This window comes from Montipora capricornis, chromosome 10, assembly GCF_036669925.1.
Source record: "Montipora capricornis isolate CH-2021 chromosome 10, ASM3666992v2, whole genome shotgun sequence".
Classification (NCBI taxonomy): Eukaryota; Metazoa; Cnidaria; class Anthozoa; order Scleractinia; family Acroporidae; genus Montipora; species Montipora capricornis.
Window position 1 is genome coordinate 53,797,146 of NC_090892.1, and position 27,500 is coordinate 53,824,645.

Sequence of the window (27,500 nt, forward strand, 5' to 3'; positions counted from 1 at the left end):
CTTAGCATTTTTGTTTCAATTTCTGTGGGCGAAACAATGATGCCCAGCTCATGTACTACCCCCATGGACTAGCCAAATGGACTACCTCTAAAAAGTACTAACGGTATTTCGAATGAGTACTATTGACAGAACTGAAATGATTATACACTTACATTGCACGTTCCTTGTTTATTTCCTTTCGCACGGCCACATGCGACTTAATCCAGGAATTGCACCCGTCTCTCTTCACTTACATGAACTAATCGACCATCACAACAATTATCGAAAACTAACCTTTTTAAAATGGTTGCTTAGACTTAAATAGTGTTGATCAGCACCGTTTAAAATGGGTGTTAAAGGTTATAAGGACTACTTGAGACGCTCCGTGCATATAGACCAATAAGTACTCATCAGTTCGAAATAGTATTTTTAGGGCAGTCCACCGGGGTAGTCAATAGACTGGGAGTCAGTGTTTTGTCCACCTTCCAGAAATTGAAACAAAAATGCTAAGCCAGAGCAAAGTTAAACCAAAAACATAGAAACGTTTCATTGATGGCGTTTTCTTACTATGGGACGTAGATAAACAGGAAATCAACCTGTTCATTGAACAAGCTAACAACTATAAGTATAACTATAAAGTTAACTGCTTAAATTTCAGAAAAGGAAAAAGAATCTATTCTCCATATCAAAATGCATCACCAGCTGACTGAATCCTTCCAATACACTGATTGAAGCATTTTCCCTGTCACCCGCCCGGTGTCACTGAAGAAGGGTTTTATCAACGGAGAGGCTAGTAGGTTTCTCTGAACAAACTCTTCATAAAACCGGTAAAGCAAACTGTAAAATGAAGGTTTCATAATTATCTGAAACAACAAACCCACAAAAAGGAGACCGTGCAGGTCTGTCACATTCTTTCAAATTTTTGTTTCTAGTCCGGCAGAGGGAGACTGACCTCATTGAATTCAGCCAAGGGACAACGTTCTCGAAAAACTAGGTGAAAATGACTTAAAACCTGCAAGGCATCCGCGGCCGCACGACATGCGCTTGACAGTTCTTTCTTCATGTGCCGAGAAACCAAAAGGCCGAAAATGACCCACGTCAGGAGCGCATGAGTAGGAGCTTGCCTCTCCTATACAAGCCCTATGAGTCAACCTTTGCTCGTATCTTCCTATTTTTAGAACGCCACGAGTTCTTCGGCTCTGCACACAATCAGAATGAAGTTATTGTGGAACAAAGACAAAATTAGCAAAAACAATGCATGCAAATTGTGCAAATTGTTATAAATTGTTGTAAATGTGAGTTTCCTGCTGAAGGATTAGTTCTAAAAATAGAAAGATAGCCGCAAAGGTTGACTCAGGGATATAATGCATTGGGAGGCTCCTAGTCATGGGCTCCTGCCCACGTGAATCCCGGTAATGCGACCACGTGTTGCATACTTAATTAGAAGTTTAAAAAAACATACAGCAAAAATATAAATACACATAGAGAACGTGTATAAAATAAAGAGAACAAAAAATGATAAATGTGCTTAAGGTAATTCCTTAGTATTGCATTGCGCATCCCTACTGCACACGATTTTCGCGTCATTAGCGCGCGCACATGAGCACGTGCGCATACAAAACGTAAGAGATTTTGTTCAAACTAAACCCGATAGTGAAATAAATGCTCCTTTTCTCTCAAACGAGCACGGTGACCCCAGATTTTTTTTCAGGTATTTGCTAAGAACAGTCTATTAAAGAACATATTTGAAGAAGAAAAAATGTTTGATAGTAGAACATGAATTTTTTTTGGAAAACAGTTCCGTTCTGGGTTTACTTTACCCAAGGCGAGGACTTCAAGCTAACCACGGAACTGTCCCAAAAAGTGCACTGTTCCCACGATCAGGGAATCAAAGTCGGCGTAAATGAAGCATTACTGCTTATGTAAATAAAAGAACCTTTATTTTCAAAATAAAATTTTGTGTCTTTGAAGTAACCAAGACTTAATTCTGTATGAAGGTGATTCGAACTATATTTTAACGCGAAAACAGTAAAAATACCCATTTTAAGAGCCTGCTGACGCGTAAACAAGCACGGTGACCCCATTTTTTTATTGCATTTTTCCAATGTTCATATCATGAATGTTAATTATGCCAAGTTTCCAAAAAGTTTGATAGTAGAACAATTTCAAGGGAATTACCATAAAACTTATATTTAAATTAATGGGAAGAGATGTAAAATATATCAAAGGAAAATAAAACATATAGAAAAGAAATAGAAATTAAAGCACAGAAATGTAATAGATGCATTACACAATAAAGTTGTTCGAATATTGACAGGAACGGCGTGCCATAGCGTGGGATAATAATTTGCTTTGTTCCATTCTTTGATTAAGGATTCCCGATGGAGAGAGGCAGAACAGATCTTGTGCGCGTTCCAAAGTGGACCGACTCAACCTGTGAGACGGTCACTTTCCCGCCATATCGCTTCTATCCGGATAAACAGGTTCATGTACAAGTTTCTGTCAACCACATGACACTCAATGATAGCGCAACAGTCCACGACGCCGTAACATCATGGACGGAAAACGTCAACACAAAGAATTTCACAGTTTGCGTAATGCAGGCTGGTAGAAATAAAGAGAGCCTTAATCCATTCGCAACTGTTGATTGGCTGGCTTACCAAGGAGCGCCACCCGAAGGAATGACGGGAACAATTAAGCTGCAAAAATGGTGGTCCGGGACAAAGTGCGCAGACGTGATTTTTCCGAGGGTAAGACAAGTTCTTCTTGAGGGAATCAAGTGGAACGATCTTTCTTTAAAGGGAACCTCCACTCTTACTTCAGAATAAGTTTAAACCGAAGAAAATTATGTTTACAAACAAATTCATTCGAAATTTGTTTTTAAAACAGTGTTAATATCAAGAAGTGTGAATTTTAAAATCGATCGGGTGCAGCCATCTTGAATAATTGTGACGTGTTACGGTTGCCCTATTGTTCGGACACAAAGAGTTTTTGTCTAATAACAATAGGGCAACCGTAACACGTCACAATTATTCAAAATGGCGAAATGGCGCCCGCGAAATTTGAAAACAAAATAAGCGATTCCAAAACTTACTTATTTCGAATACAAACACTTTCTTTCAAAATACTTTAGACTGACTTGACTGTAACGGTTATTTCCCGTGATTTAAAGTTATTTTTTTGTCCCACCAATACAATAAAGTACGCCAATAATTATGGGCTCCTGTTAATACACTATTTTACGCGTGAATTTTATTGCAGTCTTCTTCTTCATCCGTAGGGAAAGTTTGATAACACCCCCGTAGTCCAAGTGACAGCGGAGCATGGGAGAGTTGGTAACGAGTACGATTCTTCTCTCGTCTGGATAGAAGACGCAACCAAAGCCTCATTTAAAGTCTGTCTCCGTGAAATGCAAAACTTCGATGGAAAACATGAAGATATTTATGTGGTTTGTACCAATTTTTGTTTTATTTTATATCTATCTATCTATCAGAAAGGACAAAAATCCAAGTGTAACTGTAATAGATTCAATCTGAACAAAGGCACTTTAACCAAGGACGATCGTGTAGCCTTCGTCACAAGCGCTTTGTAGATTTTTTTTTTTGTAAAAGAAGATTTCGCTAAAGGGAAGGCACGAGATGATGACGGGAGAACAAAGCATTTTTTGCGCTTACCCATTCCAATCATGTTGTGTATTACTGCCAGCTGCTAACCAATCACAGCACCCATCCCCCCCCTTTCCCACCCCCCGCCTTCTAATGAGTAGGTCTGTCTGTTATCAAGCAGAGCTATCAAGCCAACTGGGAGCTTGTGATATCGATTTACAAGTTGCAAATACTTTATCATTCACATCGTCATTCTCACTGGTACATTACACCATGCCATTAATAGTTGCATAAGGCGGAGTTCTCCTGAGCAGAACGGTCATTTATTCACTTTTCTCGCTTATTGTTAAGTCCAAATTTATTCCAGGACAATTGAATTGGCATATATTTTACAAGTTGCAATAAGCGGTCAATTTTCACAATAGTATTCAACGGAGATGTTCGTGCCTTCAAAGACATCGTCGTTGTTTAACACGTTCTACAAGCAAATTGTTGGAACATTGCATCATCATCCTTGCACGGGAAGAGAACGGCAGCCCCGGGGGGGCGAGACTTGTTTTGCTAATATTTTTTAAAACACAAATAAATGAAGACCTGCCTAAATTATCAGTCTTGTGGATAAAACAGCTAGGTGGTTTCGGTTTCTACGGTTTTCGAATTAGTCGTGCTAATTTTGTTGCAGAGCTGGTTGGCGATATCTAACCTACACAAGCCATATTTTGCTGAATATGGATCTGTTGGATTCCCAAACACGCATCCGCCTTTGGATGAAAAGAACAATGCTCATTGCAAGGTACGACTTGGGGGGTAAAATCAAGTGCAAACGTCCAAAATTGTTGTTTAGGTTCTTTTATCGCTGGACAATAAGCAGCAACTGAGAGTCAAGAGACGGTATCGACATAATTCGATCCAATGAAATGCTGCCCGGTATCCTATATTCCTTCGAAAAAAGAACGAGACGCTGTCGGGAACACATTTTCATATAATTTCCGCTTGGATTCTCGAAGCTTAAATCCCCTTCCCCCCACTATCTGGATTTTTCTTCTCCCTCAACTCCAACGCACGTTGAGCCAATCGGTTGATTTCTGCCAGTTGAGTTTCATAATGATGTCATGTTCACTTTAACTGTTAGTTTCCAATCACGGACCCACAGGCTGCACAATGCAAAAGCTCTCGTCTATAAAAATAGGTTCTTTGTAATGACGACGCGATGCAAGGCCTCCTCGGGTAGCGGATGACAAGTGACGATGCAGCGGTTGCGTTATTCCGCAGGAAATCTCGTACATTATTGAATGTGTCAACTGTGGACAATATTCGATTATTTCTTATGCCCAATGAACTCATTTCAGCGAGCATTTAACAGTTTACTTTCTTAAACAGTTTGTGGAGTTTAAAAGAAGCTATGAAACCGTGCCTACAGTTTTGATATCAGCCAATCACAGCACAACTATTAGTGGAAACCTAGCACCAGAACACAACGGAATAACTACGTGGATCGAGGTAAAGATCACTTTAAAAGCTACACTGTGTAGGTTCCGGAGATTTGGTCGCATTGATTTCTATCGCTAAGAATAGTGTATGGGAGCTTACCCTAAACAAGTTCGCATAAAAACGCAGGAAGCTCACGCTAATACCGAAAATCCATGTTCACACACATGCCGCGCAGACGTGATTCTTTAAAACAACGTCTGGTCATTAAAGGATTTACACATCATACTAACAATAGTAATAACCATGGATTAGTAAAGTGCGTTCAATCTCTGTTGAAAATGACATTTTTTATTGTACTGACCGCCCTCAAATATACAGGGGAAAGGGGGGGTTCATTGTGAAGTGCTGTCAGGTGGTGTCTATGTTAAACAGTTGCTGCTACATTGTCTCGAGGCAAATTTTTAGCCCATTAATTTTTAAGTTTATCATATAGAATTCAAGGAAAGATTAAAAACACCGTTTACCGTTTGGAAATATCTGCATTTGTTCCGGAGATATTTAAGTTTGAAAAATGTGTAAAATATGCATATGAGGAGACCGGTGATGTCATTCACTCAACCCAATATAACATCAAGTATATAAATAGAGCTATTTTGGTCAATCTACAGGCAACACGCTTTCGGCTGTAAAGAAATTGGTGCCCATGGCAATTCACTCTTTTCCAGTCTCCTCCAACCTGACTCAATATTTTTGGTGATCATAGGCTAGAAAAACCTTTAACAAGGCCACAAACTCGGCCTAACATATGATGCACCATTGGCAAATATCAAAATTGGCCAAAGGTGGCCAGCAAAGCCTTTAATATCAGGGAGGTCTGGAACCCAGTATGTTGCCATGGTAACAAAACTGGTACTCTCTTATTGTGGAGCACATCTTCTAGAATCTTACTGCAAAGAATCAAGCATTTCTGATACAAATTGGCTGGGATATCTTTTTCTATAATATTTGTTCATAATCCGGTTGAGTTTATGACGTCATCACTTGGCTAATTTGCATCTTTTAAAAACCTGATTATCTCTGGAACGAAAAGAGTTATTTGAAAATAGTAAACAGCATTCTTCTTCTCGTTCAGACTACATGTTTGTGTCTTCAAATGGCTTAGATAGGAAAGATGCGAATTTCGTCATAGTAGCACTTTAAATACTAACTACAGACTGTAGCATGTAACTTTCATGGTCTGGCTTGGTTGTTTTAGATTCTTCACACTGCATAAAAGGAATTTAATGTGGTTGAAAGATTTTGCTGCGGTTTGTTTCACAACTGCAAATGATCAGTGTTTGAAGAAAGCTGATGGGTCACCAGCGGCCGAAGCTAACCATATAATTGACCAGTTACAATGAGTAAATTAACGGAGATAAACACGCGTTTTTCAGTAGTCCAAGCAAATAGTTTATCACTCATCTCAAAGGCGCATAACACCTTGACACATTGATAGTTGCAACTTGTAAAAGTAGTTTCCTCCACTTATCAGCCCTCACAAAGCAAGTATGTCCAATTGTCGCGAAGCGTCGGAAACTGACTCTGCCGAGATGTGCAATTAACGTTGCATTTACCTAAATTTTAAGCCTTGAATATAATATGTTGTACTCTTCTTATGAAACTGAAGATTTTCACGTTACGATGGGTTAAGTGTGCTCACACGACAGCTGTATTCTCACGAATGGACATCGTCTGTATGTCAGCTTTTAATCGCCCAACAGTGATAAAGTTTCTGAGTTGCAACTAAATTGATACCACCAAATTTACGTAGTTGTCATGAGAAAGCTTTTTCACTTACCTCACTTTGAGGAAGAGGGTGCAGAGAATTCGGAACTGGTCTATAACTTTCGACATTTAATTCATTCATCTCTGTCAGTGACAACTGCACCCTTTTATTTTAACAGGATATGAATCCCTCAGGATTTAGAGTTTGTGTCAAGGAATTTTGGGAGACCAGATACGACCCCGTTTCATTGAGTTATGCGGTCCTTACAGGTCAGTAAACTCAGTGGCAAACGGCGAAAAGATAAATTTGATTCTAAGTGAGATGTACGACCATGTAATACTGACCGTGACTGGTAGCAAAAAAACGTCTCGGATGGCAATAAACCAAGGGAGAAAAAAATGTGATTTTAGTCCATATTTTGGACTGTGAAGGCCTTTCAAACTGCTCCAAGAGCTCCGAAAACACTTTCATTCACCTGGAAACGACCTGTCCACAAAGGCGGGAAGAGCCAGTGGATATGGAATGACCCTGAGGGAGAGTGGGTGCAAAATTTATCTTTCTCAATCTGTTTAAGGGGGTGTGAACTGGAATACCGGGATTTTAGCTAAACAGTCTGCCATTTCTCAACTATTCTAACAGAAAAGGGGTCCATCTCGGTCCAAAATAAGCTTTCAGGAATAAAACCAGTGCACAGCGCACGTTTCGACCAATTCTCAGCCAACACAATCAAAGTTCTCATTAACTCCACATTGATTTGTTGATATAGCTAATCGATCGCATGATCGCAGAAGTTGCAGAAAATGCCCGAGTCGCATATAATAGTCCATCTGTTAAGGGCCCACGGACGGATTTTTCGAACGTTGCTAGGGAAGTGAAATGTTACTTCCGGTGACCGACGTCATCATATAATGAGCTGACCAGAAAACCCACCCACAAGCAAAAATCACCGCACCAACTGTTGTTTCCAGCCAAGATTTTTCCTCGCCCTTTCTCGCGCTCGTTCTCAGATCAACTGCGCATACGTAAACGAACTGACTTCCGGTTTGAGAAAAAACCAAAATTTCCGGCGGTCTTTAAATTGAATTAATTGTTTTTCTTAAGTCACGTTTCACCTCCAAATACAGAATATAGGTAAGCATTGATTTTTTCAGGATCGTTTATCTCTCTAAAAAGAACATTTTTCTAAATAAAAAGAAAACCATGCTTGGCTGGATGCAAAAACGAATACAAATTATGAAACCACTGATTAAATACCCAAATTGTGTAGCACGTAGACAAATTTAGAGTTTTCTTTTATTGGTCACTTGATCATGAGCGTGGCTTGATGACGTCATATTTAGGGTCATTGGTTTACAAAAGTTAGAAATTGACCAAAATAATGCCAAATTCTCTCAAATTAGTTAACTATTACATCCTTAGCAACGCACCCCAAAAAATCCGTCAGTAGGCCCTTAAGGGCCAAAATTGTTGGTTTTTTGATAAAAGTATGAAACTTGGAAGGATTGCTAATCCTTACGAGACTAACATTTCCTGATATGGAGCCAGCCGAAATTAACAGCCTGAACTCTGTAATGCGCATGTCAAAAAATTGCTAGTATGGCTTCTGCATAGAAACGAGGCTCATAGAAATCATAGCTATTTTGAAGTTTTTTAACGTAATTTGTTATTTTTCTCCCTTGTTAACTAAAGACTACCTTCGCTATTACTCAAAAATTCAAAGAGTGATACGTGAGTGATCACGTGACCATTTTTTAAAATGAGAAACGACATTTGTTAACAGTAATGTTACACAGCATTCTAGCTAAACGTTCAAACAAATATTCCATTCTAACGCATTTCTTGTCTTGTTATAGAGTTACATTTAAACACTGCAACAGATGACACATCGGAAAAAGTGCATATATGTATTGCTAAACATGAAATTGAGGCTGAGGCAAAGTTTCCATTTCTAGAGCTGTTATTTAGACAATTTGCTGTTACTTGCTTTTCTTTTTGCCAGATTGGTTTCTACATCTTACGGTTCTACAACAAGTTACAGATTGGATACGCGACTTATTTTGTAAATCTGTTTTTTTGTTTTACGAGACATCTGGTTTGTCTTTTCTACTGGGCAAACCTGCCCAGAGGGAAGGAGCACGAACAGGACTCGAGGTCCTATGCGAGGTGCTCCACCCTACCCTATCCAGACCAGAAAGACCGGACCACAACACCGGGAACTACATGCCCTACTCTTTACGACAAGTGTGTGGGTTCTTTTACGTCCCACAGGATTATGAACATTGAAGGGTTGTGAGACGGGACCTCCGGCTTATCGTGCTTATCCGAGAAGACTAGAGAGTCTAACCATTTGCAGATGTAATTACAAAGGCAGCACTTTCTCCCCAGTTATTTAAAGACCCTGAGTGTTGGTCCGGCCGGAGTTGAACTCACGACCTCTCGCGTGACAGCCCGGTGCTCAACCAACTGAGCCACCGGTGCGCGGCAATCTTCAGTCACTGGTGGCAAAAACCTGTTTCACTGTAGCCGTTCGTTTGTACAAAACAGGCATTCCTAAGTAAAGAGACTTGACAAATGAAATCGGATTTAACTTGCAATAAGCTCATCTCTTTTGCAATTTCCTCCACTTGTGGACAATCCCGTGTCATTCGAGATTGGCTTTAACATATTTGCATCGGCCTTTGCAGCCTTTCTTGCAGCCACAGTGAATCAGCTCGTAACAACAGTCCTTTGCTTGTGAAAGATTTGTCCATATTGGTCTCCACGAATGTCCTACTCTCTCTCACAGCCCCAGGTAGAAGGAGATGGAACAACGGGCTGCTTCAAAAGCGATTGACCCCATACGAATGCTCCCTGAAAAACTGCTTGTTTTGTGTGCTGCAGCAGTGCTGCTTTAGACGGTGGAATACTCTCAATGTTTCTCGATTTCTTTGAAAATAATTCCTTTCTGGCCTGGTTAACATCCAGCAAGCTGCTCGTTCGGTCATACAGGAGGACAATGAACCTTTCGATAAGGGTCATACACTTTTCATCTACATCTGTTGGCACTGATATCAGTGTACACAGGACGTCTGTTAGGTTGGGATAGACATTCCACACTTCCTATGCTGTCTTCTTTCCCCGTCCACAAAAAAAGGAAACGGTGTCACATCCCGTGAGGGCATGAAATCTTGGTAACGCTCTTGATTTGTTATGACCAATCTTCCTTGCTATTTCGTGAACAGCAAGGTACTTCAAATTCTTGCGTGCCCCATGGGTAATCCAAATTTCTTTCTCAGGAAGGCTCTCTTGCAATCGAAATAGAGAGAACGACAACATCCGTGTCATTACTGCGAATCATTATCGGAATCATGACTGGACATGCAGGCATCCAATACGTGGACCATAATGCGGGTATCAGCTTCCTTGTGACTGCAAGGTTTTAGAAGCGAAACGTAAAATCTTACTGCAGATATCAGAACACACTCACCACACGTGCTATAGATTTCTTTGCCTTCCTCTAAAGGTTATGATGATACTATCTGCTGCGCAAGAAGCTCTACTGGCAGGAAGCTTCTCCAGTTTGAGGGGATGTGTGTGGATGGAAGTACTTTCCGTCGTTGTCCTGAACGTCTTTTCCCTCTCGTTGTACTCTTGAGGGAGTCCTGTTTGTATACATCCCAAACGATGTCTACACGGTTTGCGGATTGCAGCTGCTTGTTATTTTAGGGCTTCAAACACTGCATCGATATATTCTTGAAATGTTCGTGCTGTTGCGGCATCTGCATTTGAATGGCTACTGCTCCATCGAGGGCTACTGCATCAAAAACTTAGGTATGGAAAAGCTGAAAGCAGTCTTTCCTTTAACCTTGAAGTGTTGATTCTTGCAGTTTCTGCCCCACGTTCTTCAGTTTAGTTGAATATAATCTTGCGAGGACAGCCAGTTTAAAGAACGTTGCCTCATGCTCATCTCTGCTATCATCAATGAAGGCAATTAATTTGGCAAATGCTGTACTTTCTTTGGGTCTGAAAGTAGTATCCTTGGTTTATTGACTTTGTTATAGAATGTATGGTATTTTGCCTTGCTGGCAATCATGTCAGCAGCTGATAATTTTGATAACAGCTTACCATCATTAAGCACAAGAGCACATTCTCTCACCTTGCCATCAACATCAAATGTCGATACCGCATGTAGTGGTGATGAAGTGTTGGCCTCGTCGTCGCAGAAAGAAACATGTTTTACGCGAGGGTCTTGGCTGAACTAATGACGTTGACCTTCGTGTTTTTACAGGGCTTCCTTCCTCTGATTCTTGCTGTTTTCTCCTTTTTACACGTTCTAATTTGGTATTGCTGAAACGATCCATGCAGCCCTTATGACAGGAAGCTTTGTTTTTGCCAAGGGATCCAGCCCTGACCCATCGCCAAGTTGATAATTTCTGATATCCACTGATTTCTGAGATCCTGAAATTCCGTAACGTTTTTAACAAAAGAAATGTACCCTACTCCACAGTCTTTCCGCTTTGATTTTGTGGGACATTGCAGTTTTCCTGTGTCCTTTTCTCTCAGATAATACACATTTCCCAGTTTATATTCGTTGCTTCCATCATACATCCAAATCAACTGAAGAGGAATGTTTAACAGTAAATTACAAAACATTTGAAATTCAAACAACATTCACAATGAAACATACAAAAATCGCTTTTACTTTAATTTGGAGAACTTCGAAAAGCTTTGCTAAACTGACATTGAATTGTAAAATGTAATAAAATCTAGGTAAAGTTGTTTTGTTGCTAACCCCATACTGTAAATGACTGCAAGTACGCAAAGCACATTTTTCCTCACGGGCGCCACCATCTTAGAACCGTGAGAGGCTTAGGAACTAGTTTTAATATTTTGTCACTTAACTGGCCATTAAAGATCTACAAATCATGAAAAATGATAGAAACCAAATGTATATGTATTATTTTCAAACCGCAAAAGGAGAAAATTAAAAAAAGAACTGAAGCATTTTCATCAACTATGTCAATTTCACCCTTTAAAAAGGTGTCTCATGCAGTTTAGCACTCTAAACAATATCCTACCTTAGTTATTTCATTGTGACTATTTATGTTACACAGGTTAGGTGATGTTGAAGTTTCTGTTTTCGTTGCTAACTGAAAAGCAACTTATTTAAATGACCTGGATAAAAACCCGAGAAGCCAGAAATGTGTCCAGTCTCAATTCCATGCGTAGCCCTAAAAGGCCATATTAGACCTGCTATGCGTATTCCGTGGTTCAGGCACAATCATGATATAGTCGCATATGTTTGAACAAGAGGAGGGTCTAACTCAACCTAAATGCGTGTTTAACCCCGTCCCACTAGAAGTGTGGCTGTTTGAATATGTATTCCAATCCACCTAACAGATACCTCAATCGTTCGTTCAACATAGGTCACGTGACCGATCATGTGACATATTTTAATGTTATAATAAAGTTATTATGAAAACCCCAAAAAAGTACAGCGACAAATTACTTCAACAAACACGCAAAATATCCTTGATTGTGTTAACCTCGTTTCCATGCAGACGCCATGAAGGCAATTTTTTGACATGCGCATTATGCAGTTGCGGAGGTTAATTTCACCTAGCTCCATATCAGGAAATGGTCATTCCATAAACGTCAGATATCCTGACGAGTTTCATACTTTTATCATAAAATGAACACGTTCATTAATTTTTGGCTCTTAACAGGTGGACTCATTCTCGTCACCAGAGCCTCGGATCGTATGTCTGCAGGAGAACATGCGCCGTAGGGTTCTTATAGCCCACAATTGGCTATTTGAACCTTATGGCGCCTGCTCATTCCTCGTGCTAACATGAATGCAGCAATCAGAAACACTTTTCATTGTTCTTCACAAAAACCAATGAGAAAACACATTGTTTCACGGTTCCCCAGAGCCCTTCTCTCCCTCAGTCATACGCAAAAGAGAAGAGCTCTGGGGTCGAGATTGAAGCTGGATTATAAAAGGCAAAACGTCAAAAACGCACTCTGCTGCGCAACTTCGTAGGAGCCATTTCTGTGTTCAGCACGAATCAGCGGAATGAAATTTATTTTTGTACAACAACACTAAAGCAATGTAACCAGCCATGCTAAAAAAACCCATTTACTACATGAAAATAATCAAAGCAAGCCAATCACCATTTAGTAATTTTTCCGTCTATGTTATAACTGTAAAAAATACGTTTCAAACCAGATACCTGTGACCTTAGTTCGAGCTTTTTCGTTAACTTTGTAAAAGGACAGTGTGTTACGGTATTAGATACAAGTTGACATTTTTACCAAAGCTCCGCTTACACTATCTCAGTTTAACTCTACATCCATTTGTGTGGTAATAACTTTCAAAACATGTTCATTTGCTCACAGATATCTGTGACCCCGGTTGGAGTTATTTCGGTGGATTTTGCTACTTTACGAGTGATTCGTGCTCAAACTGGACAACAGCTCTGGCAAAATGTCGATCACAAAACTCTGTTCTAGTTGATGTTGGCAATAATGAAGAAAATGTTTACATACAGCACCGCCACAATGGCGAGAAATCTTGGTTGGGTCTAAACGACATCTCCACAGAGGGCAACTTTAGTTGGGCGGATCGTGGAAATGGGAATTTCACAGCTTGGGCCAAGAACCAGCCGAACAATTTTAGAGACGAAGACTGCGTTCACACTCTTGGTGTCAAATACAACTATGAATGGAATGACGTGAAATGCAGTAATTGTTATCCATATACTTGTAAGAAAGGTAAGATAGTGTTTAACTTTGCTCTTTTCCCCAGGTGTGACGATTTCAATGAGGCTTTCCGAGCTAATGAACAAGGTTCCTCCTGCCTCATGAGGGTGTCTTTTATGGGCCCCAGCAATTTGGCGCCCGAATGGTGCTGGAACCTTTTTTTCTCGTTGCACCTGGCATCACATTTTTAAACAAAAGAGCAGATTCTTCTCCTAGCATTTCAGTGACGAAGCGATTATTTTCAAATGTTTCTTCCAGCAAAATTTCAGCTCAAGACTGTATTGACCCTATATGGTTAAAGTGACCTCACATAGTAGAAAGCTTTTAAATTTCTAAGGACTGAGATGAGAGGGACAACGAGTGAATAAAGTACGAAAGTCTAGAACGGTAAAAATTACAGCAAAAAACAACCAAACACATTCAGCCACATTCATGTACACTCTCTCAAAGCAGGTACTGCTTACAGTGCGGCTTTTCACGACATCCGCTAACAGCCACATCACCTTGTTGTGACAATTCGTAATTTTCCGTATTCGAAGAGTCAGCAATAAGAGAACTATATATTTACTGGTCTTGCTTGCTCTTTTCGCATCGATGACATGGTCGAATTCTCGATCTTGAGCTTCTGTTTACTATATAACTTTACCTTTATCGTTAGAGGAGATGAACTTTTGGGCAGGCGCGATACGATTGAACTACATATGTTGTGCACGAGATCGGTTGACTATATTGTCAACCCATAACTGTCTGGGATGGAAGCAACAACGACTGCCCGTCATGGACACCGACTGACAGAGACCCTTTGTTGTGGTACAGAATGCCAAGTTTGAAAATAGCCAGAGATATTTTGCTTTTACGGTGTTTCTTTTTTTGGGATCTCTTAACCTCGAGTTTTTCTGTACTTTGAGAGATATTCCAGATAATTTTAAGCATCAGTTATTTTTACCTCATGGGCACTTCAACGTACAAATTGGTCGTCTTTTCCTTACGCGTCTTTCGATATTCAAACACACATCTCCCGCTTGAGCTGAAGACTTACAAATTGATGTTATTATATTAATGTTATTTTGACAGATCTTGACGAATGCGAAAGAAAGACGCATAGCTGTGATCAGCATGCCAACTGCACCAACGAATACGGAGCATATAAGTGCACGTGTGACAGCGGATACGTCAGTGATGGATACAAATGCCGCCCGAGAGTTATAAAGTCATGTTCCGAAGTAAGAAAATATGTTGGCAGTGCAAGTGGAAATTTCGTAATTGATCCAGATGGCGTGGGAGGTCTCGCACCATTTACTGTGTATTGTGACATGACTGACAAGAAAGGAGTTGGCGTGACAGTCATCAGTCACGACAGTGAGAGAAGAACGCCTGTCCGTGGATATGAATCACCCGGTTCTTACTCACGTGACATCCATTACATTGGAGCGAGTCTCTCTCAGCTGGCGATGCTCACCAGAGTCTCCTTACACTGTGAACAATTTATCAAGTATGAGTGCCACCATTCGGGTTTGTGGTTGACGAATCCACACGGATGGTGGGTGTCACGCGACTCAAAGAAGATGACATACTGGGGTGGAGCGTCACCTGGTAGTTGCAAATGCGCATGCGGGATGACTGGATCTTGTGCAGGTCATAGCAAGGTTTGTAACTGTGATAATAATGACATGGTCTGGCGTGAAGATAGCGGTCTCCTCACTGACAAGAAAAAGCTTCCAGTTAAACAGCTCAGGTTTGGAGATACTGGACATTCAGGAGAGAAGGGATACCACACACTCGGAAAGTTTAAGTGCTATGGCATAGCATGATAGTGTGAGTGATTGCTTTTGTCATTTTTGCTATCTATACCTTCAGACTTTTGCGTTAAAATCATAAATGTATTAGATGTCAAAAATGAAAGGCGGTAGTTTGAGATTTTCTTCGTTTTGTCATGTTTGATCCTAGCTACTGTGAGTGCAAAGTTGTTTCGCAAGTCTTTGCTGCTATTTTCTTTAGTGGACACAACTGTCAAGTATAACAACGTTTGAACCCTGCTCCGTGCGAAATTAATCTTGATGCAACGATTTCCCTTGCGTAACGTTTCTTGGAAATAAAAATATATTACTTGTTTAGCTGTCAAATTTTAAATTCAGGAGGAGCTAGTTTTCCAAGACAAAGCAGAATACCCTGCATTTAAAAAAAGCAAACACGGGAAAAAGCCTGCCAGCCATGGAAGGATTGTAGCGTGTAATGTGATTATCAGCTTATTGCTTACATTCTCAGGCGTTTTTTTCACACGTTCAAGTAGTTTACGCATCTTCGACATTGTTTTCCTGACGACCTGGGAGAGACGCTTACGTCTAGAGTCGCTCGCAGGGCTGGTGTTGCGTTGATGAAGGATTTAAATGAAAGTTCATCCTTTTCAAGCGAATGCATTATGCTCCAGTGGAAAGGTAAACACGGATGCTCCAAAACCATGCAGCTTATTAAAGACTATAGGACAGGTTTACGGGACTTTTTGAGCGGTATGGCGTAGCTAGATAAAAACGGGCACCTTAATGTTAGTTACGGACCCAATCAAGGCCACCTCTTCTTTGTACACGGTCACCAAAATGATCGCTTCGATGTCATGTGAGAGCAAAGCAAAAGTGGACTGATATCATAGGGATTCATCACGGTAGTGAAGGTCAAATTAACGGCAATGAAAATACAGAAACTGCATTTACTTGTCAATTAAAGGTCATCATGATGACCTTGACGGTGACACGACGAAACAAAATGTATATGCAAAATTTAAATATGACCAGATTTGACATTTCATTCATTAACTAATGCATCACATGCACAAGTATATTTAAGGATACATCCTAGCAGATGAAAACAAAGATAGTCTCTACATAACATAGTATCAAACTGTACAAAAATGTGTATGTATGCCGAAAGCCGTTCGACTCTCAAGGCGTAACACCCTTAAGGTAAAAAGTCCATGTGACATTCCCGGCACCACCCGCACTCCTAGGGCACGTGACCATTAGTCTGCCCATGCGTGGGGCCTTGGAGCCACCCTGGTTGCCTTCGAAGCCAACAATCACATTGTGGGTCTTTTTTCCGCGAATGCTTTCGCTTGCCTTTACATTAAAACACGGACTGTCTACGGAGAAAGTAAATTGAGTGGTGTGTGAAAAAACGTTCTTGAATGGAATGGAAGTGGTAGCTCCGGCCTTGATGGAATAAGGACCTTGAGGCTTGGGGGGGCTGCAGTGACCGAACAACGGGAACACATATTCACCACCTATGGCCGAGAAAACGGTCAGCGTAGCACGAGTGTCACCCAAGCGAAACGGTTCATACGTCACTTCAACACCCACTTCCGTGCCTCCACTTGATGCCGAGGCTGCTGTAATGCCCTTCTCCACGTGGAAGTCAGCGTTGTCCACCTTAAAAAGGACGCCAAGTTAGTTAGTTTTCAACTTTGGATTTATGACCGTTTGGTTGTACACGTAATAAAACCACTCTTTCCACGCCAATGTAACCAGCTTAAAGCCCAAAACAAGATACAACAAGCATTACCTTACAGGTGTATTCCACTTTAGACTTGGCAAAATTCACAAATCGACAAGTCTGGCTTTGACTTGTTCCCAGCCCTGCGCGAAAGTGGACAGGGGCTTCGGTCCCAGCTGGAGTTGCGTTCAGGTTAAGGTCGTATTGGTAAACACCAAGCTCTGAACTGGTGAATGACAGCCGACCAGTCTGTTCACCAGCCTTCAGGGGCAGATATTCAAACATGCAAGAGCCCTGCAAATCAAAATGAGCTGTTTTATCAACCCAGTCCCGTACACGAGTTGACTAGTTGTTTGCGTTCAAACTAGCTATTCACGTTTACACTAGCTGCGTACGTTCACACAAGGTGTTTGCTTTCAGGCTACTTGTTCACGTTCTTGTTACGTGTACAATAGTTGTTAAAGGCCCATATTCACCCAAAAGACATTGCGCGCGGCGTTGAATTAAACCCGAAATCACCTGGAACATGGAACTTAAATGTTTGCAAATGTTGATCGTGTTTACCTCAGTTGTTTGCATTTGCACTTTTTGCTTATGTTTACACTTATTGTTGCTGGTGGCACTAGTTTTTCGCGTTTACATTAGTTCTCCACGTTTAAACCAGTTGTTCAAATCTACCCAAGTTGTCTTGGTCTACACCTGTTTGTGTTCGGACTAGTTCAGTGTTCAAGTTCTTACGACCTGTTTGCATTTACAGTAGTTAATGTTTGCATTAGTCGTTCATGTTAACCCTAGTTAGTTCTTATATTTGTTCTATTTTCATCAGTTGCTTGAGAATACACTACCTGTCTCTGTTGACACCAGTTTGCGTTCAGAATAGTTCACGTTTGTCCTAGTTGCTCGTGGTTACACAAGCTCTTCACGTCAACACTGAGTTGCTTCCATTTTAAATAGTTGTTCGCGTTTACACTAGGCAAATACACAGCGCAGGAAGACCGCTTGAGCAATTCGCTATCCATGGTTTGTGAGTCTGCTGTTATCTCTGATGAGTTGAGAATGTGGCGCAAAATTTAAAGTCAAGCAAATTGCGCAGTTATCCAGAAGAAAAGCAACTGCGAAGTAACATTCGACACTCGATTAGATGAGCAACCTTTCTTAATCAATACACCTTTAACCGAATCCTCTTGCAACTGCTCCTAAACAGACCTAGCTGAGTTTTCGTTACCAACCTCAGACAAGGGAGGTACTGTAAAACTTGGGGGAAGCTGGATATCGGCAACAGAACACTGCGAGTTGAATGTCACAGGGGTACTGAGGGGATTGTGCAATGTGACAACGTGAGATGTGCTCTTGCGTATGGGTGTTGACAAGTCAATAGTGGCCATCACTCCCGGGGAAATCGCCTTGAATGCCACGTAATAAAACAGGTATTCGCCGCTCTGCTCGTTTCGGAAGACCACCTGAAGATAAAAAGAGTTGGAGCAACAATTAGTGTGACAAGAAATATAGCTATAAATGAAATACTTGACTCTGGGACAGAACTACAAAGAAAAGAAGGAAGATATTCAGTACATTCGATTAGTGTTCCTTACTTAGCTGTAACTAACTGTACTGGAAATGATATCAAACAGTGAATCCATAGATTGAGATGTGCATTGTAATTCACTTGGAAAGGTTTCGAAAGACGACACTAAGGAAACTGGAGCTGCTTACGGTTAAATCCCCACGCTTCTGTCATGCTTTCCCAAAATATCGCGTGCATCATAACCCGATATACGCACGTTAAAGAAGCAATTAAAGTGAGCAAGCGATCATTTGTTAGCGTAGCGTACTAGGAAAACGCAGACAACGCTTACAAAAGCATAAACTCAACCATCTCAAAAAAAGAAGTTTGTACAGTTTTACAGTTTACAGTGGTTATTTCTGTTATTGTTAGGGGTGATTGGTGCAATTTTGCAGCTGTTGAAACTTGGGGAGGAAAAAAGCTATGAACCCGACGCTGCAAATCAATTTGGCGATGAAATTATCTCATTCAAATACCACGAGATACTTCACTTCAACGCAGACAGTGTGTTCTGTCCTGTATGAATAGCATTTTCCACAGTTGATAAAAATAGATTATTGCAAAGCATTATGGGATTGAAATGCGGACAAACATTGCTAAAATGTATTTGTCTTTGCCCGCATATTAATTCCATAATGCTTTGGGGGCTAGATCGTGACGTCAATTGAAGAGTGCTATTCCCTACCTTAGCACTAAAGGTCCCCTCCTTGTGAGCAAAGAAGTTCAGTCTGTAATCCCGCTTTGACAGACCAGGAACATCAACATAGTCTAGACCCTTGAGGGTGGTGGAACTGTCCGGTTTTTCAGGTTTTAACATCTCTATAATCACGCGGAATCTAAAAGGAATTTTCTTGATAGTTCACAACTTACAGAAAGCAAATATAACCTTGCAGACCCCATCGATCTCCCCATTTTGGAAGTGTAAATAGGGTTGCTGCCAATACGAAGTGCTCCTTGAAAGACGCTGCAATTTTACGTGGTTGGTAGAAATTTCCAGGTTGCTGTTAGCTGGAGTAGAATAGATGGGAAATGTTCGAAAATTTAACTGAGATTCATGTACCCCCTTGATGGGGTATGTAAGCGGTTCAAATTATGACTAACTCTGCTCGCCTAGACTGTTTGGGATACGGGATGGATCCGTTAAATGAAATTTCACTTATACCCAATACTCCTCTGATGATCCTTATCTTACGCCCAGCAAGTTTCGTTGGCAAGAGAATTTTATCCAACTGAGGCCTAGCCTGTAGTCACCTTATTGCCTCCTATAGAGCGGTTTTCAAAGAGTGTCGTAAAACCAAAACCAAAGTAATTACTTTGACCAATCAAAAAGGACGGAGACAATCCAGTAAACCAATCAAAACTTGAAGTAATTACACGTAGCCGACACAAAGCGCGGGAAAAGGTGCACGCGCGAGCCACGATTGGTTTTGGTTTCAGTTCTGATTGGTTGAAAAAGTGGCGCGAGAACTTTGAACCAATCACTGAGTGAAGTAATGCAAAAGCAAAGTAATTCGCTAATTACTTTCGACACTCAACTGAAAACCGCTCTAATAAAAGAATGTTTGATCTGCATTCTTCGTCCTATTAGAATATCATGACTATATAGCTGTACCTGTTTTAGTTTTATTATCATGATGAAAGTTGTCAAGACGGGCGCCGTTCCCGTTACAAGAAATTAGGGAGTTTTAGCAAGGACAACGGCAACGTCAGCTACAACAGCACTTCATAATATAACTAAACGCTATCGTAAGTATTTCGTGATTATTCCATCTTGTTTACCTTGAACAATAGGGGCTGAAGATAAAGAGTGAACGATTTCCCGCTGTATGCTCACCGTCGTTGTCGGCAAAACCTAAGGTTTGGTAATTTCAAGTTGTTGTTTTGTGGACTACGGCAGAAAATGCACTGAAATGCGTGTTGCACGTGCAGCGAGATTATTTTTACTTCCTTAACCAATGATATTCTTCCTTTGTGGCGTTGTCGTACGTTGCCGTAGCCGTTGTCGTTGCTAAGACTCCCTATTAGGAAGGGTAAGAAACGACGACGACTATGGCAACGACGACTCCACAACACAATATCATTGGTTGAAAGAGGGAAAATAATCGTGCTGCACGCATTTTAGCGCATATTCTTGCGGGTACTCTACATAACATCGACGTGAAATCAACAAACTGGAGGTTGTGACAACAACGTGAGCTTGCAAATGTGAGCCTTTTATTCTCTATTTTTACTCTGAAATAGAAATGGAAATGGAATTTATTTACCCACGGAACACCTTAAGAGCGCTCAGGAGCTCGTTCAACATGTGTCCGTGCATTCCGGATCGAATTGGAATTTGGCAGTGTTGGTTTTTGAGGAGAGGGGAAAACCGGAGAACCCGGAGAAAAACCTCTCGGAGCAAGGAGAGAACCTACAACAAACTCAAGCCACATGTGACGCCGGAACCGGGAATAGAACCCGGGCCACATTGGTGGGAGGCGAGTGCTCTCACCACTGCGCCACCCCTGCTCCCCCACTACCCCACTGAAACCACTCGTACCAATTTATTTCTAAGACACTTGGCCCACATTGTGCGACTTGTACGAGATGGAATAATCACGAAAGAATTACGACGCTACAAATATTCTGAGGTGATATTTTCGTCGACGTTTCCGTCGTAGATCTTAAGGTCCGTTTTGGGATGCTAATTAAGAAACCTGTCCTTCACGTAAATCAAAGTACAGAAACAATTAACTCATGAACCTTTGAGGTCGTCGCAGCCAGTTAGTAACTGTCAGCATTTCCGTGTAGGAGGTCTTACAAGGTACTTCTCTTTGTATGTTATTAATAGGCTTCGGTCCTTCTGCAGTACCGGTTACGTTATACAGCAAGCCATTGCCATCCGGGAGGGCGAAAAATACTGAACCCTGAATGGAAAAAGAAGCGTTTAGTGCAGTCAAAACAAATGCAATTAAGCCACTTGAAAACTAAGCCGACATTCATGAAAGTGGTAAGCTGTACCTGAATATTACTTGCTGACGATTAAAAAATGATTTGACCGTCTTCAGTTATGATGCAGAAATTGAACACCTTAGGCTTGGATCACTCACCGTATGTTTCTTTCCCTCTTGCGTCATGGTAAGGGGTCTGTAAGTCAGTTCATAATTTTTAGTCTGTTGAGGTTCCACAGTGATGGCGTCTGGACCAGACCAGTACTCGCCGTCTATGACCGGTCGAAGCATCCACATCTGGTTTGTCCGGTTATGGATGACAAGGCTACGCGTGTCGCGAGTACGGACATGAGTGGCAAAGTGAAGAACCTGCAGGAGAGAAATGACAAGTTTAAAAAAAAACGTAAATCAGAGATGAAAATGTTGATAATGATTATGACTAATGCAACGACGACGATGAAGAAGTTAATGATTATGTCGGTGACAATTAAGGAGTTAGGCAAGGAAGATGACAACTGTTACGAGACCGTCAGCAAAAATACGACTTCGCCATTTTTAGTAATCACTACGAGATTTTTCAAAATCGTTCGGCAGGGTAAGCCTGTGAGTGTGTGCATACCTTCTTGTAACAAACCTGCCATGAAAAATGTAGAGGCTTGGAGAGAAATGGGCAATTTACCACCGAGAGCTCTAGTCCTCCACAGTGAATTAATTATCAAATTTCGTCAATTTCACGTCGTTGTCAAGAGTTAAGACGAGAACGGCAAAGAAATGAAATCAAACTGGAGACCTACGGATTTCAGGGCTGGCGCCTTAACATCGCAGCCTCACTAAAATCTATCTGCTAAAATCTGAATCCACTCAGCATTGAAAAGTAGAAGGCGAGTAAATCAAAGTTAGTGAATATAGTTTTTTAAGGCGACCTCATAGTGCTCATAAATTTTTTTGCAGTTTTTTCACGGACAAGGGTTGTGTAAACTAGCAGTTCTCGTAAGGTCTTACGCTATTGGCTTATTTCTTTTTCAAAGAACAATGAAACAAACAACAGAAACCAATATAAAGCGGACATAAAAACGAACATAATAATTACGCTGAAGAATCAAAAGGACGACAAGCTTATGAGGGCCGATATGCCAGTTCCAGAGCGTAAATAACTGTGCTCAGAAAAAAGGATCATTTCCCGTGTTTAATCTTGAATTGGGTACAATCACGAAATGCGATGCAACAAGCTTTCTTAGCAAGAAGTACAATTGACAAAGAATTCTCTGCTTTTACCTCTTTGAGGGGCGTTTGAGGAATACAGCTACCGGTGAGAACCAGCTTGAGTGGCTTGCCTCCCTCGATTGCACAACGAAGATTCTGAAAAAGATAACACTAGTAAAAATGCTCATTGCGACACGAAAAAGTCTCCTATCTGAGCACTCACCAGCCGGCAAAAAATGAATGAAGAAGGCAGCACTTTCTCCAAAGTTATTAAAAACTCTTGCGTATTGCGCCGGCCGGAGTCGAACTCACGACCTCCCGCATGGCAGCCCGATGCTCAAACAACTGAGCCACTGGTGCAACCTCGCCTTATCAAGTAGAGATAAACTCACCTCGTATCTGATGTCATGATTGATCTCAGTTGGGTGAAACATGATCTCAAAGGACACCTCCATTCCGGATGATATGTAGCCCTTGACTGGCGTGATGGAAAAGTCCGGCTGGAACTTTTCGACATTCCAAGAGAAGGCGGCACCGATGTCTCCGGTATTGTGCATGATAAGCTTCCGACTACTGCGACTGCCCTGGACAACAGCACCAAAGGGAACCGAGTCACCATCCAGGGAGATTTCAATGCCTTGACATGAGCCTGTCACCACGAAAATAGGCTGGGACATGCCGGCACACTCTAACATCACCTGATTGAAAGTAGGAGGTTAAAGACCGAAATAATGCTGAAAGTGAGCTTGATATTGTGGGGTCTACTGATCTCCATTTCAAAACAGTTTTTTATTTTATCTTAAGGTTCCGACGTTCGGACAGACTAAGGATAGCGGGTTTTTAACTTTCAGCTAAATGTCTATCACAATTTCACCATTTGATTTGGCAAAGCAAGTGTCATAAGCAAAGTCAAATAAAACCTAAATTACTTGTGATTGGCTCGCACGCGTTTTCGGGGCTTCCCGCCGCTTTTGCTAAATTGGTGCTATTTCAAGACCTGTGGCCTGTTTCTCAGAAGTCCCGAAAACCTTTCGGGCCCGGAAAGCAATTCGTCAAAGTAAGATCCGTTTGTCCTGGAAAGCTGCCCTTTAACCATGTTTTCAAGACCAGTAAAGAGACAAGAATTGCAAAGATTCATGACTTAAGATGTTTTCCTTTTGGTGTTAGTAAGGGATTTATGTCACCCAAAATACGTACGAAAAGGTCTAGGACTTTCAAGAAACGGACCCTTGGTCTGCTGTGATTGGCCCAAGTATCATTAGTTGCAATAGCTTTTGTGCTATAAAGACACTCCACGAGAGTGGTGTTCAACCCAATTCATTTACCGATTCAATAAATGAGCTAACAGTCTCGTCTCACATTGCTGAGCCACTCAGAGGTGAAACAAACGAAACTGACTTTTTTGGGCTCTTTCTTATATTAAGCGGTTGCAGTGCTTGGTTCATTTGTCTGTGTCTGTTGTAATTAGCCATAGAAAACACCTTCCCATTAGTTCTAAAACGCTCGCGAAAAGCGACTCTAAAATTACTTGAAGCAGGTTAATTTAACGGATGAGCACTTACCTCTTCAGTAAAGTGTGGAATACGCGTCTTAGGTTTGAAAGTCAACTCCACCCCGCATGATCCACCATTAGCCCTCAGCGTGATCTCCGTAGAAGGGTTGACAGTTAGAATATTAGCCTGTTGTAACGCCACTACAGATGGAGTGATGGCCAAAGTGAACGTTATTGGAGCGGGGCTGCGATTCACCAGCTTCAAACTCCGCTGACTGGTTTGACCGACACGCAGGGCACCAAAGTTGACTTTACGGTCTAACGGATTGGCCACTTCAACCTAAAGGAACCAAAGTGCCCTATGAGCCAACTTACCCATGTGGGAATCACTAAGCCAATTTTCTCTATATGGGGAAAAGGATCCGAAATCATTTGCACCGTCTGTCATGTGTAGAAAAAAAAAACTGATTATTTCACAAACTTACTTGATTTCAGGAAGGGTTACATAAATAAAAGTTTGCTCTTCAATGTTAGGATCCACATCCAACATTCACATCTTTGTCCCCACAACAACCCACTCGTCGACTGCGCATGTGCAATTTAATCAGCGCAAGTCCTGGGATTCGACAGTGATTTGTCAGTTGCTATGCCGTGGCGGCCGTTTATAAAGGGAACATCCACTAAAACAAGTATATAACTTTAAAATACTGAACATAATTCTCACCATCAAAACTGTTCGCGCTTTTTCTAATGGTAGCGTTTCTATCCAAAATTCTATTTCAAAAACGCTTGTTTTGGTTTTCAAATTTCCCGGGCGCTGCCATGTTGAATAATTGTGACGTGTAATGGTTGCTTTATTGTATTCACACAAAGGGCTTTTGTTTTGAAACAATAGGGCAACCATTAAGCATCACAATTATTCACAATGGCAGCACCCAGGAAATTTGAAAACCAAAACAAGCGTTGTTGAAATTAGTCTATTTCGGGTACAAACGCTTCCATTATAAAACGATTTTGATTGTAAACGGTTATGTTCAATATTTTAAAGTTAAATTCTTGTTTTAAGAGGAGGTTCCCTTTAACATCCTTCCGTTGGCGTATTTATTTCGACCTTGAAAATGATACCAGTTCATCTCAGACATTCTGCGCTCTCTTGTATTGTGCTGACCAAACACCAACGAGAATCAGAGTTGATTTACACGAAACTGCTATCATAGACTCGCCTAAACGCAAAACATGTAAAGACGATATGCCGTTCACATACCTTCATTTCAGTCCCCTCACCCAGTATCTCCACATTCATGGTCGACAGACCGTTGATTTCAAAGGGAATAATCTCGTGATACTTTCTGGCCTCGCGGGGATAAAACGATATTTCCACCTCTATTGATTGATTAGGAACCAAGACGCCTGGTTGACAGTTTACCTCTAAATGAGCACAATTCTCGAATTGACTCTCGATGCTGCAAAGAAATGCAATTAATTATGCAACATTTTCCTCGTAGATGAAACGCAAATGAACCCAGAATTCATTACTGTAGTCCTCGCTAAGGATTCCTGTCTTCCCATACTTCGTCATGACTTTGCAGAAATTAAATATGGATTATTTCAATTTTCGGATATTGCCGGTTTCTATCGTTCCGACTGGCTTACTAAATCTCAGTTATCAGCAAGTATCCAAAGGTTAAAGAGGCCATTAAACTTTAATAAAACAACTCTTCTATTTGCGTATGTTGGATATGGGTCAACTCGGCACAGGGCGCCTAAATTAATGGCCATTTGCCACGCGCACTAATGGAATAATAGTGAAACATACAGTCTTTGAAGATGCTAGTGCTTGGAAAGTTGAAATGAAAGACTAAGGCGCTGTAACCGTAACGTTTTTCAAACCAACAATATGGAACCAACCTGATGTCTTTATCGTCCACGTTTCTAATGATAAGCGTTGCTTGTTTGAGGGGCATGCCTGCACGGTACAGGAAACACGGTCCAAAGTCGTGTCTTTCAAAGGAGAAGTGCAGGCCAGGTTGGACACCAGTTCCAGTCAGGTTGACGGTGAATGTAGGGCCATTAGTGATCTACAAATACAACATCATAAATTTGAAATAGTTGTACAACCAGGGCCACCAATAACAGATACAGCCATTCAGTGATTCTTCATAATTATGACGACTGATCATACTGGTGGTAGTGGTGGTGGCGGCGATATGATGATGATGAAAACTTATTAACACAAACCAAGGTTTGCAAAAGTATGGATGTGTAAATACTAGGGAGCTTGAGCACTGGACGTTTTTAAGACGCAGGCGGAACCGGAAGTAAGCTGTTTTTTTCCTTTTAACTTGTCTTAAACACAACCAAATTTATATTTTTAAGTATCGTTTCTCCATTAGAGATGATTAGTTTAAACATGGGCTCCTCGTTTAAAAATTTGGGAGATACTACTGTCCTAGCATGTGAAATGTTTCACTCCAGTTGCCGTCCGCGTCTAAAAATGTGGAGTGCTTAAACTCCCCAATAAAGCAGCTGCTCGGAGACCTAGTGTTTCCTTAGATAAGAAACTTCGCTCCACACCGTCTCTCTCTCCCTGGAAGGTGTGCGAATGGGTACCAGCGATATAATGCTGGGGTTAGCCCTGCTTTGGACTGGCATCCCTTCAGTACAGTAGCAATACTCTCGATCACTTTATGCTACACTAAGTGTGGAAAGTCGAACGCGAGAATAATTGATAATGAGAACGAAAGGTGCGGCTCCAAAATGAACAAGTAACAAAAAGAATGAAATTTCCCAAGTGTTCCTTTAAGAACACTTGCGGAAAAAAGTTTCTCGGTCAAGCTTAAAAGCTTGACCAAGAAACTTTTTGTATCCAAATGACAATGTTGATGACAATTATCAGGACGACGATGATGTCACCTGCATCATTTCCGGATAACTTCAGTCTTCTTGAGGAGACATCTTGTCGGTATCAGGTATCTTTACTGTACCCTTACGATTATCGTACCCTTCGAATGCATTGTAATATATTGAATTAAGTGTCTGCCAGGCCCCAGTTGTTAAAAGGCTGGGTAACATTATCTAGTGGATAAGCCGCTATCCAGAGTGTAAAATATACTTAGCGTTAAACGTTGACAAAGGTTTTGGATCACACCTTTACATATAGCTATTTCGAGAAAGTTTGTCAAGAATAAAGTGCACGCGACAATCCCGAAAGGTAATATGGGATATGATCAATACACTGTTGCTAACGACTGTGGCTGTCGAACCTACTTTTGTTACTTTCCTTCAGCACTCGCAAACATATATCAGT

General features: G+C 41.1%; 2 protein-coding genes across 3 annotated transcripts in view; one reads left to right on the forward strand and one right to left on the reverse strand.

Annotated features, from left to right (window-relative positions):
• The window catches only part of LOC138022053 (uncharacterized), a 37,356-nt gene extending 21,050 nt beyond the window's left edge, over positions 1-16,306 (forward strand). Inside the window, exons 9-15 of the mRNA XM_068869075.1 lie at positions 2,353-2,729; positions 3,260-3,427; positions 4,267-4,377; positions 4,965-5,084; positions 6,959-7,049; positions 13,159-13,533; positions 14,596-16,306. Of these exons, the coding sequence (XP_068725176.1) occupies positions 2,353-2,729; positions 3,260-3,427; positions 4,267-4,377; positions 4,965-5,084; positions 6,959-7,049; positions 13,159-13,533; positions 14,596-15,332 (1,979 nt within the window). The 3' untranslated portion in view covers positions 15,333-16,306. The remainder of the gene's footprint in view (positions 1-2,352; positions 2,730-3,259; positions 3,428-4,266; positions 4,378-4,964; positions 5,085-6,958; positions 7,050-13,158; positions 13,534-14,595) is intronic.
• Positions 14,944-27,500, reverse strand: part of LOC138022050 (hydrocephalus-inducing protein homolog) — a 98,895-nt gene continuing 86,338 nt past the window's right edge. For both annotated transcript variants that reach the window (XM_068869071.1, XM_068869070.1), the window contains exons 67-77: positions 26,102-26,271; positions 25,458-25,656; positions 24,264-24,533; positions 23,094-23,399; positions 22,774-22,857; positions 21,658-21,867; positions 21,311-21,474; positions 19,254-19,404; positions 18,234-18,464; positions 17,074-17,298; positions 14,944-16,940 (exon numbers count right to left, since the gene is read on the reverse strand). In XM_068869071.1, coding sequence (XP_068725172.1) covers positions 16,458-16,940; positions 17,074-17,298; positions 18,234-18,464; positions 19,254-19,404; positions 21,311-21,474; positions 21,658-21,867; positions 22,774-22,857; positions 23,094-23,399; positions 24,264-24,533; positions 25,458-25,656; positions 26,102-26,271 — 2,493 coding nt within the window. In that variant the 3' untranslated portion in view covers positions 14,944-16,457. The remainder of the gene's footprint in view (positions 16,941-17,073; positions 17,299-18,233; positions 18,465-19,253; positions 19,405-21,310; positions 21,475-21,657; positions 21,868-22,773; positions 22,858-23,093; positions 23,400-24,263; positions 24,534-25,457; positions 25,657-26,101; positions 26,272-27,500) is intronic.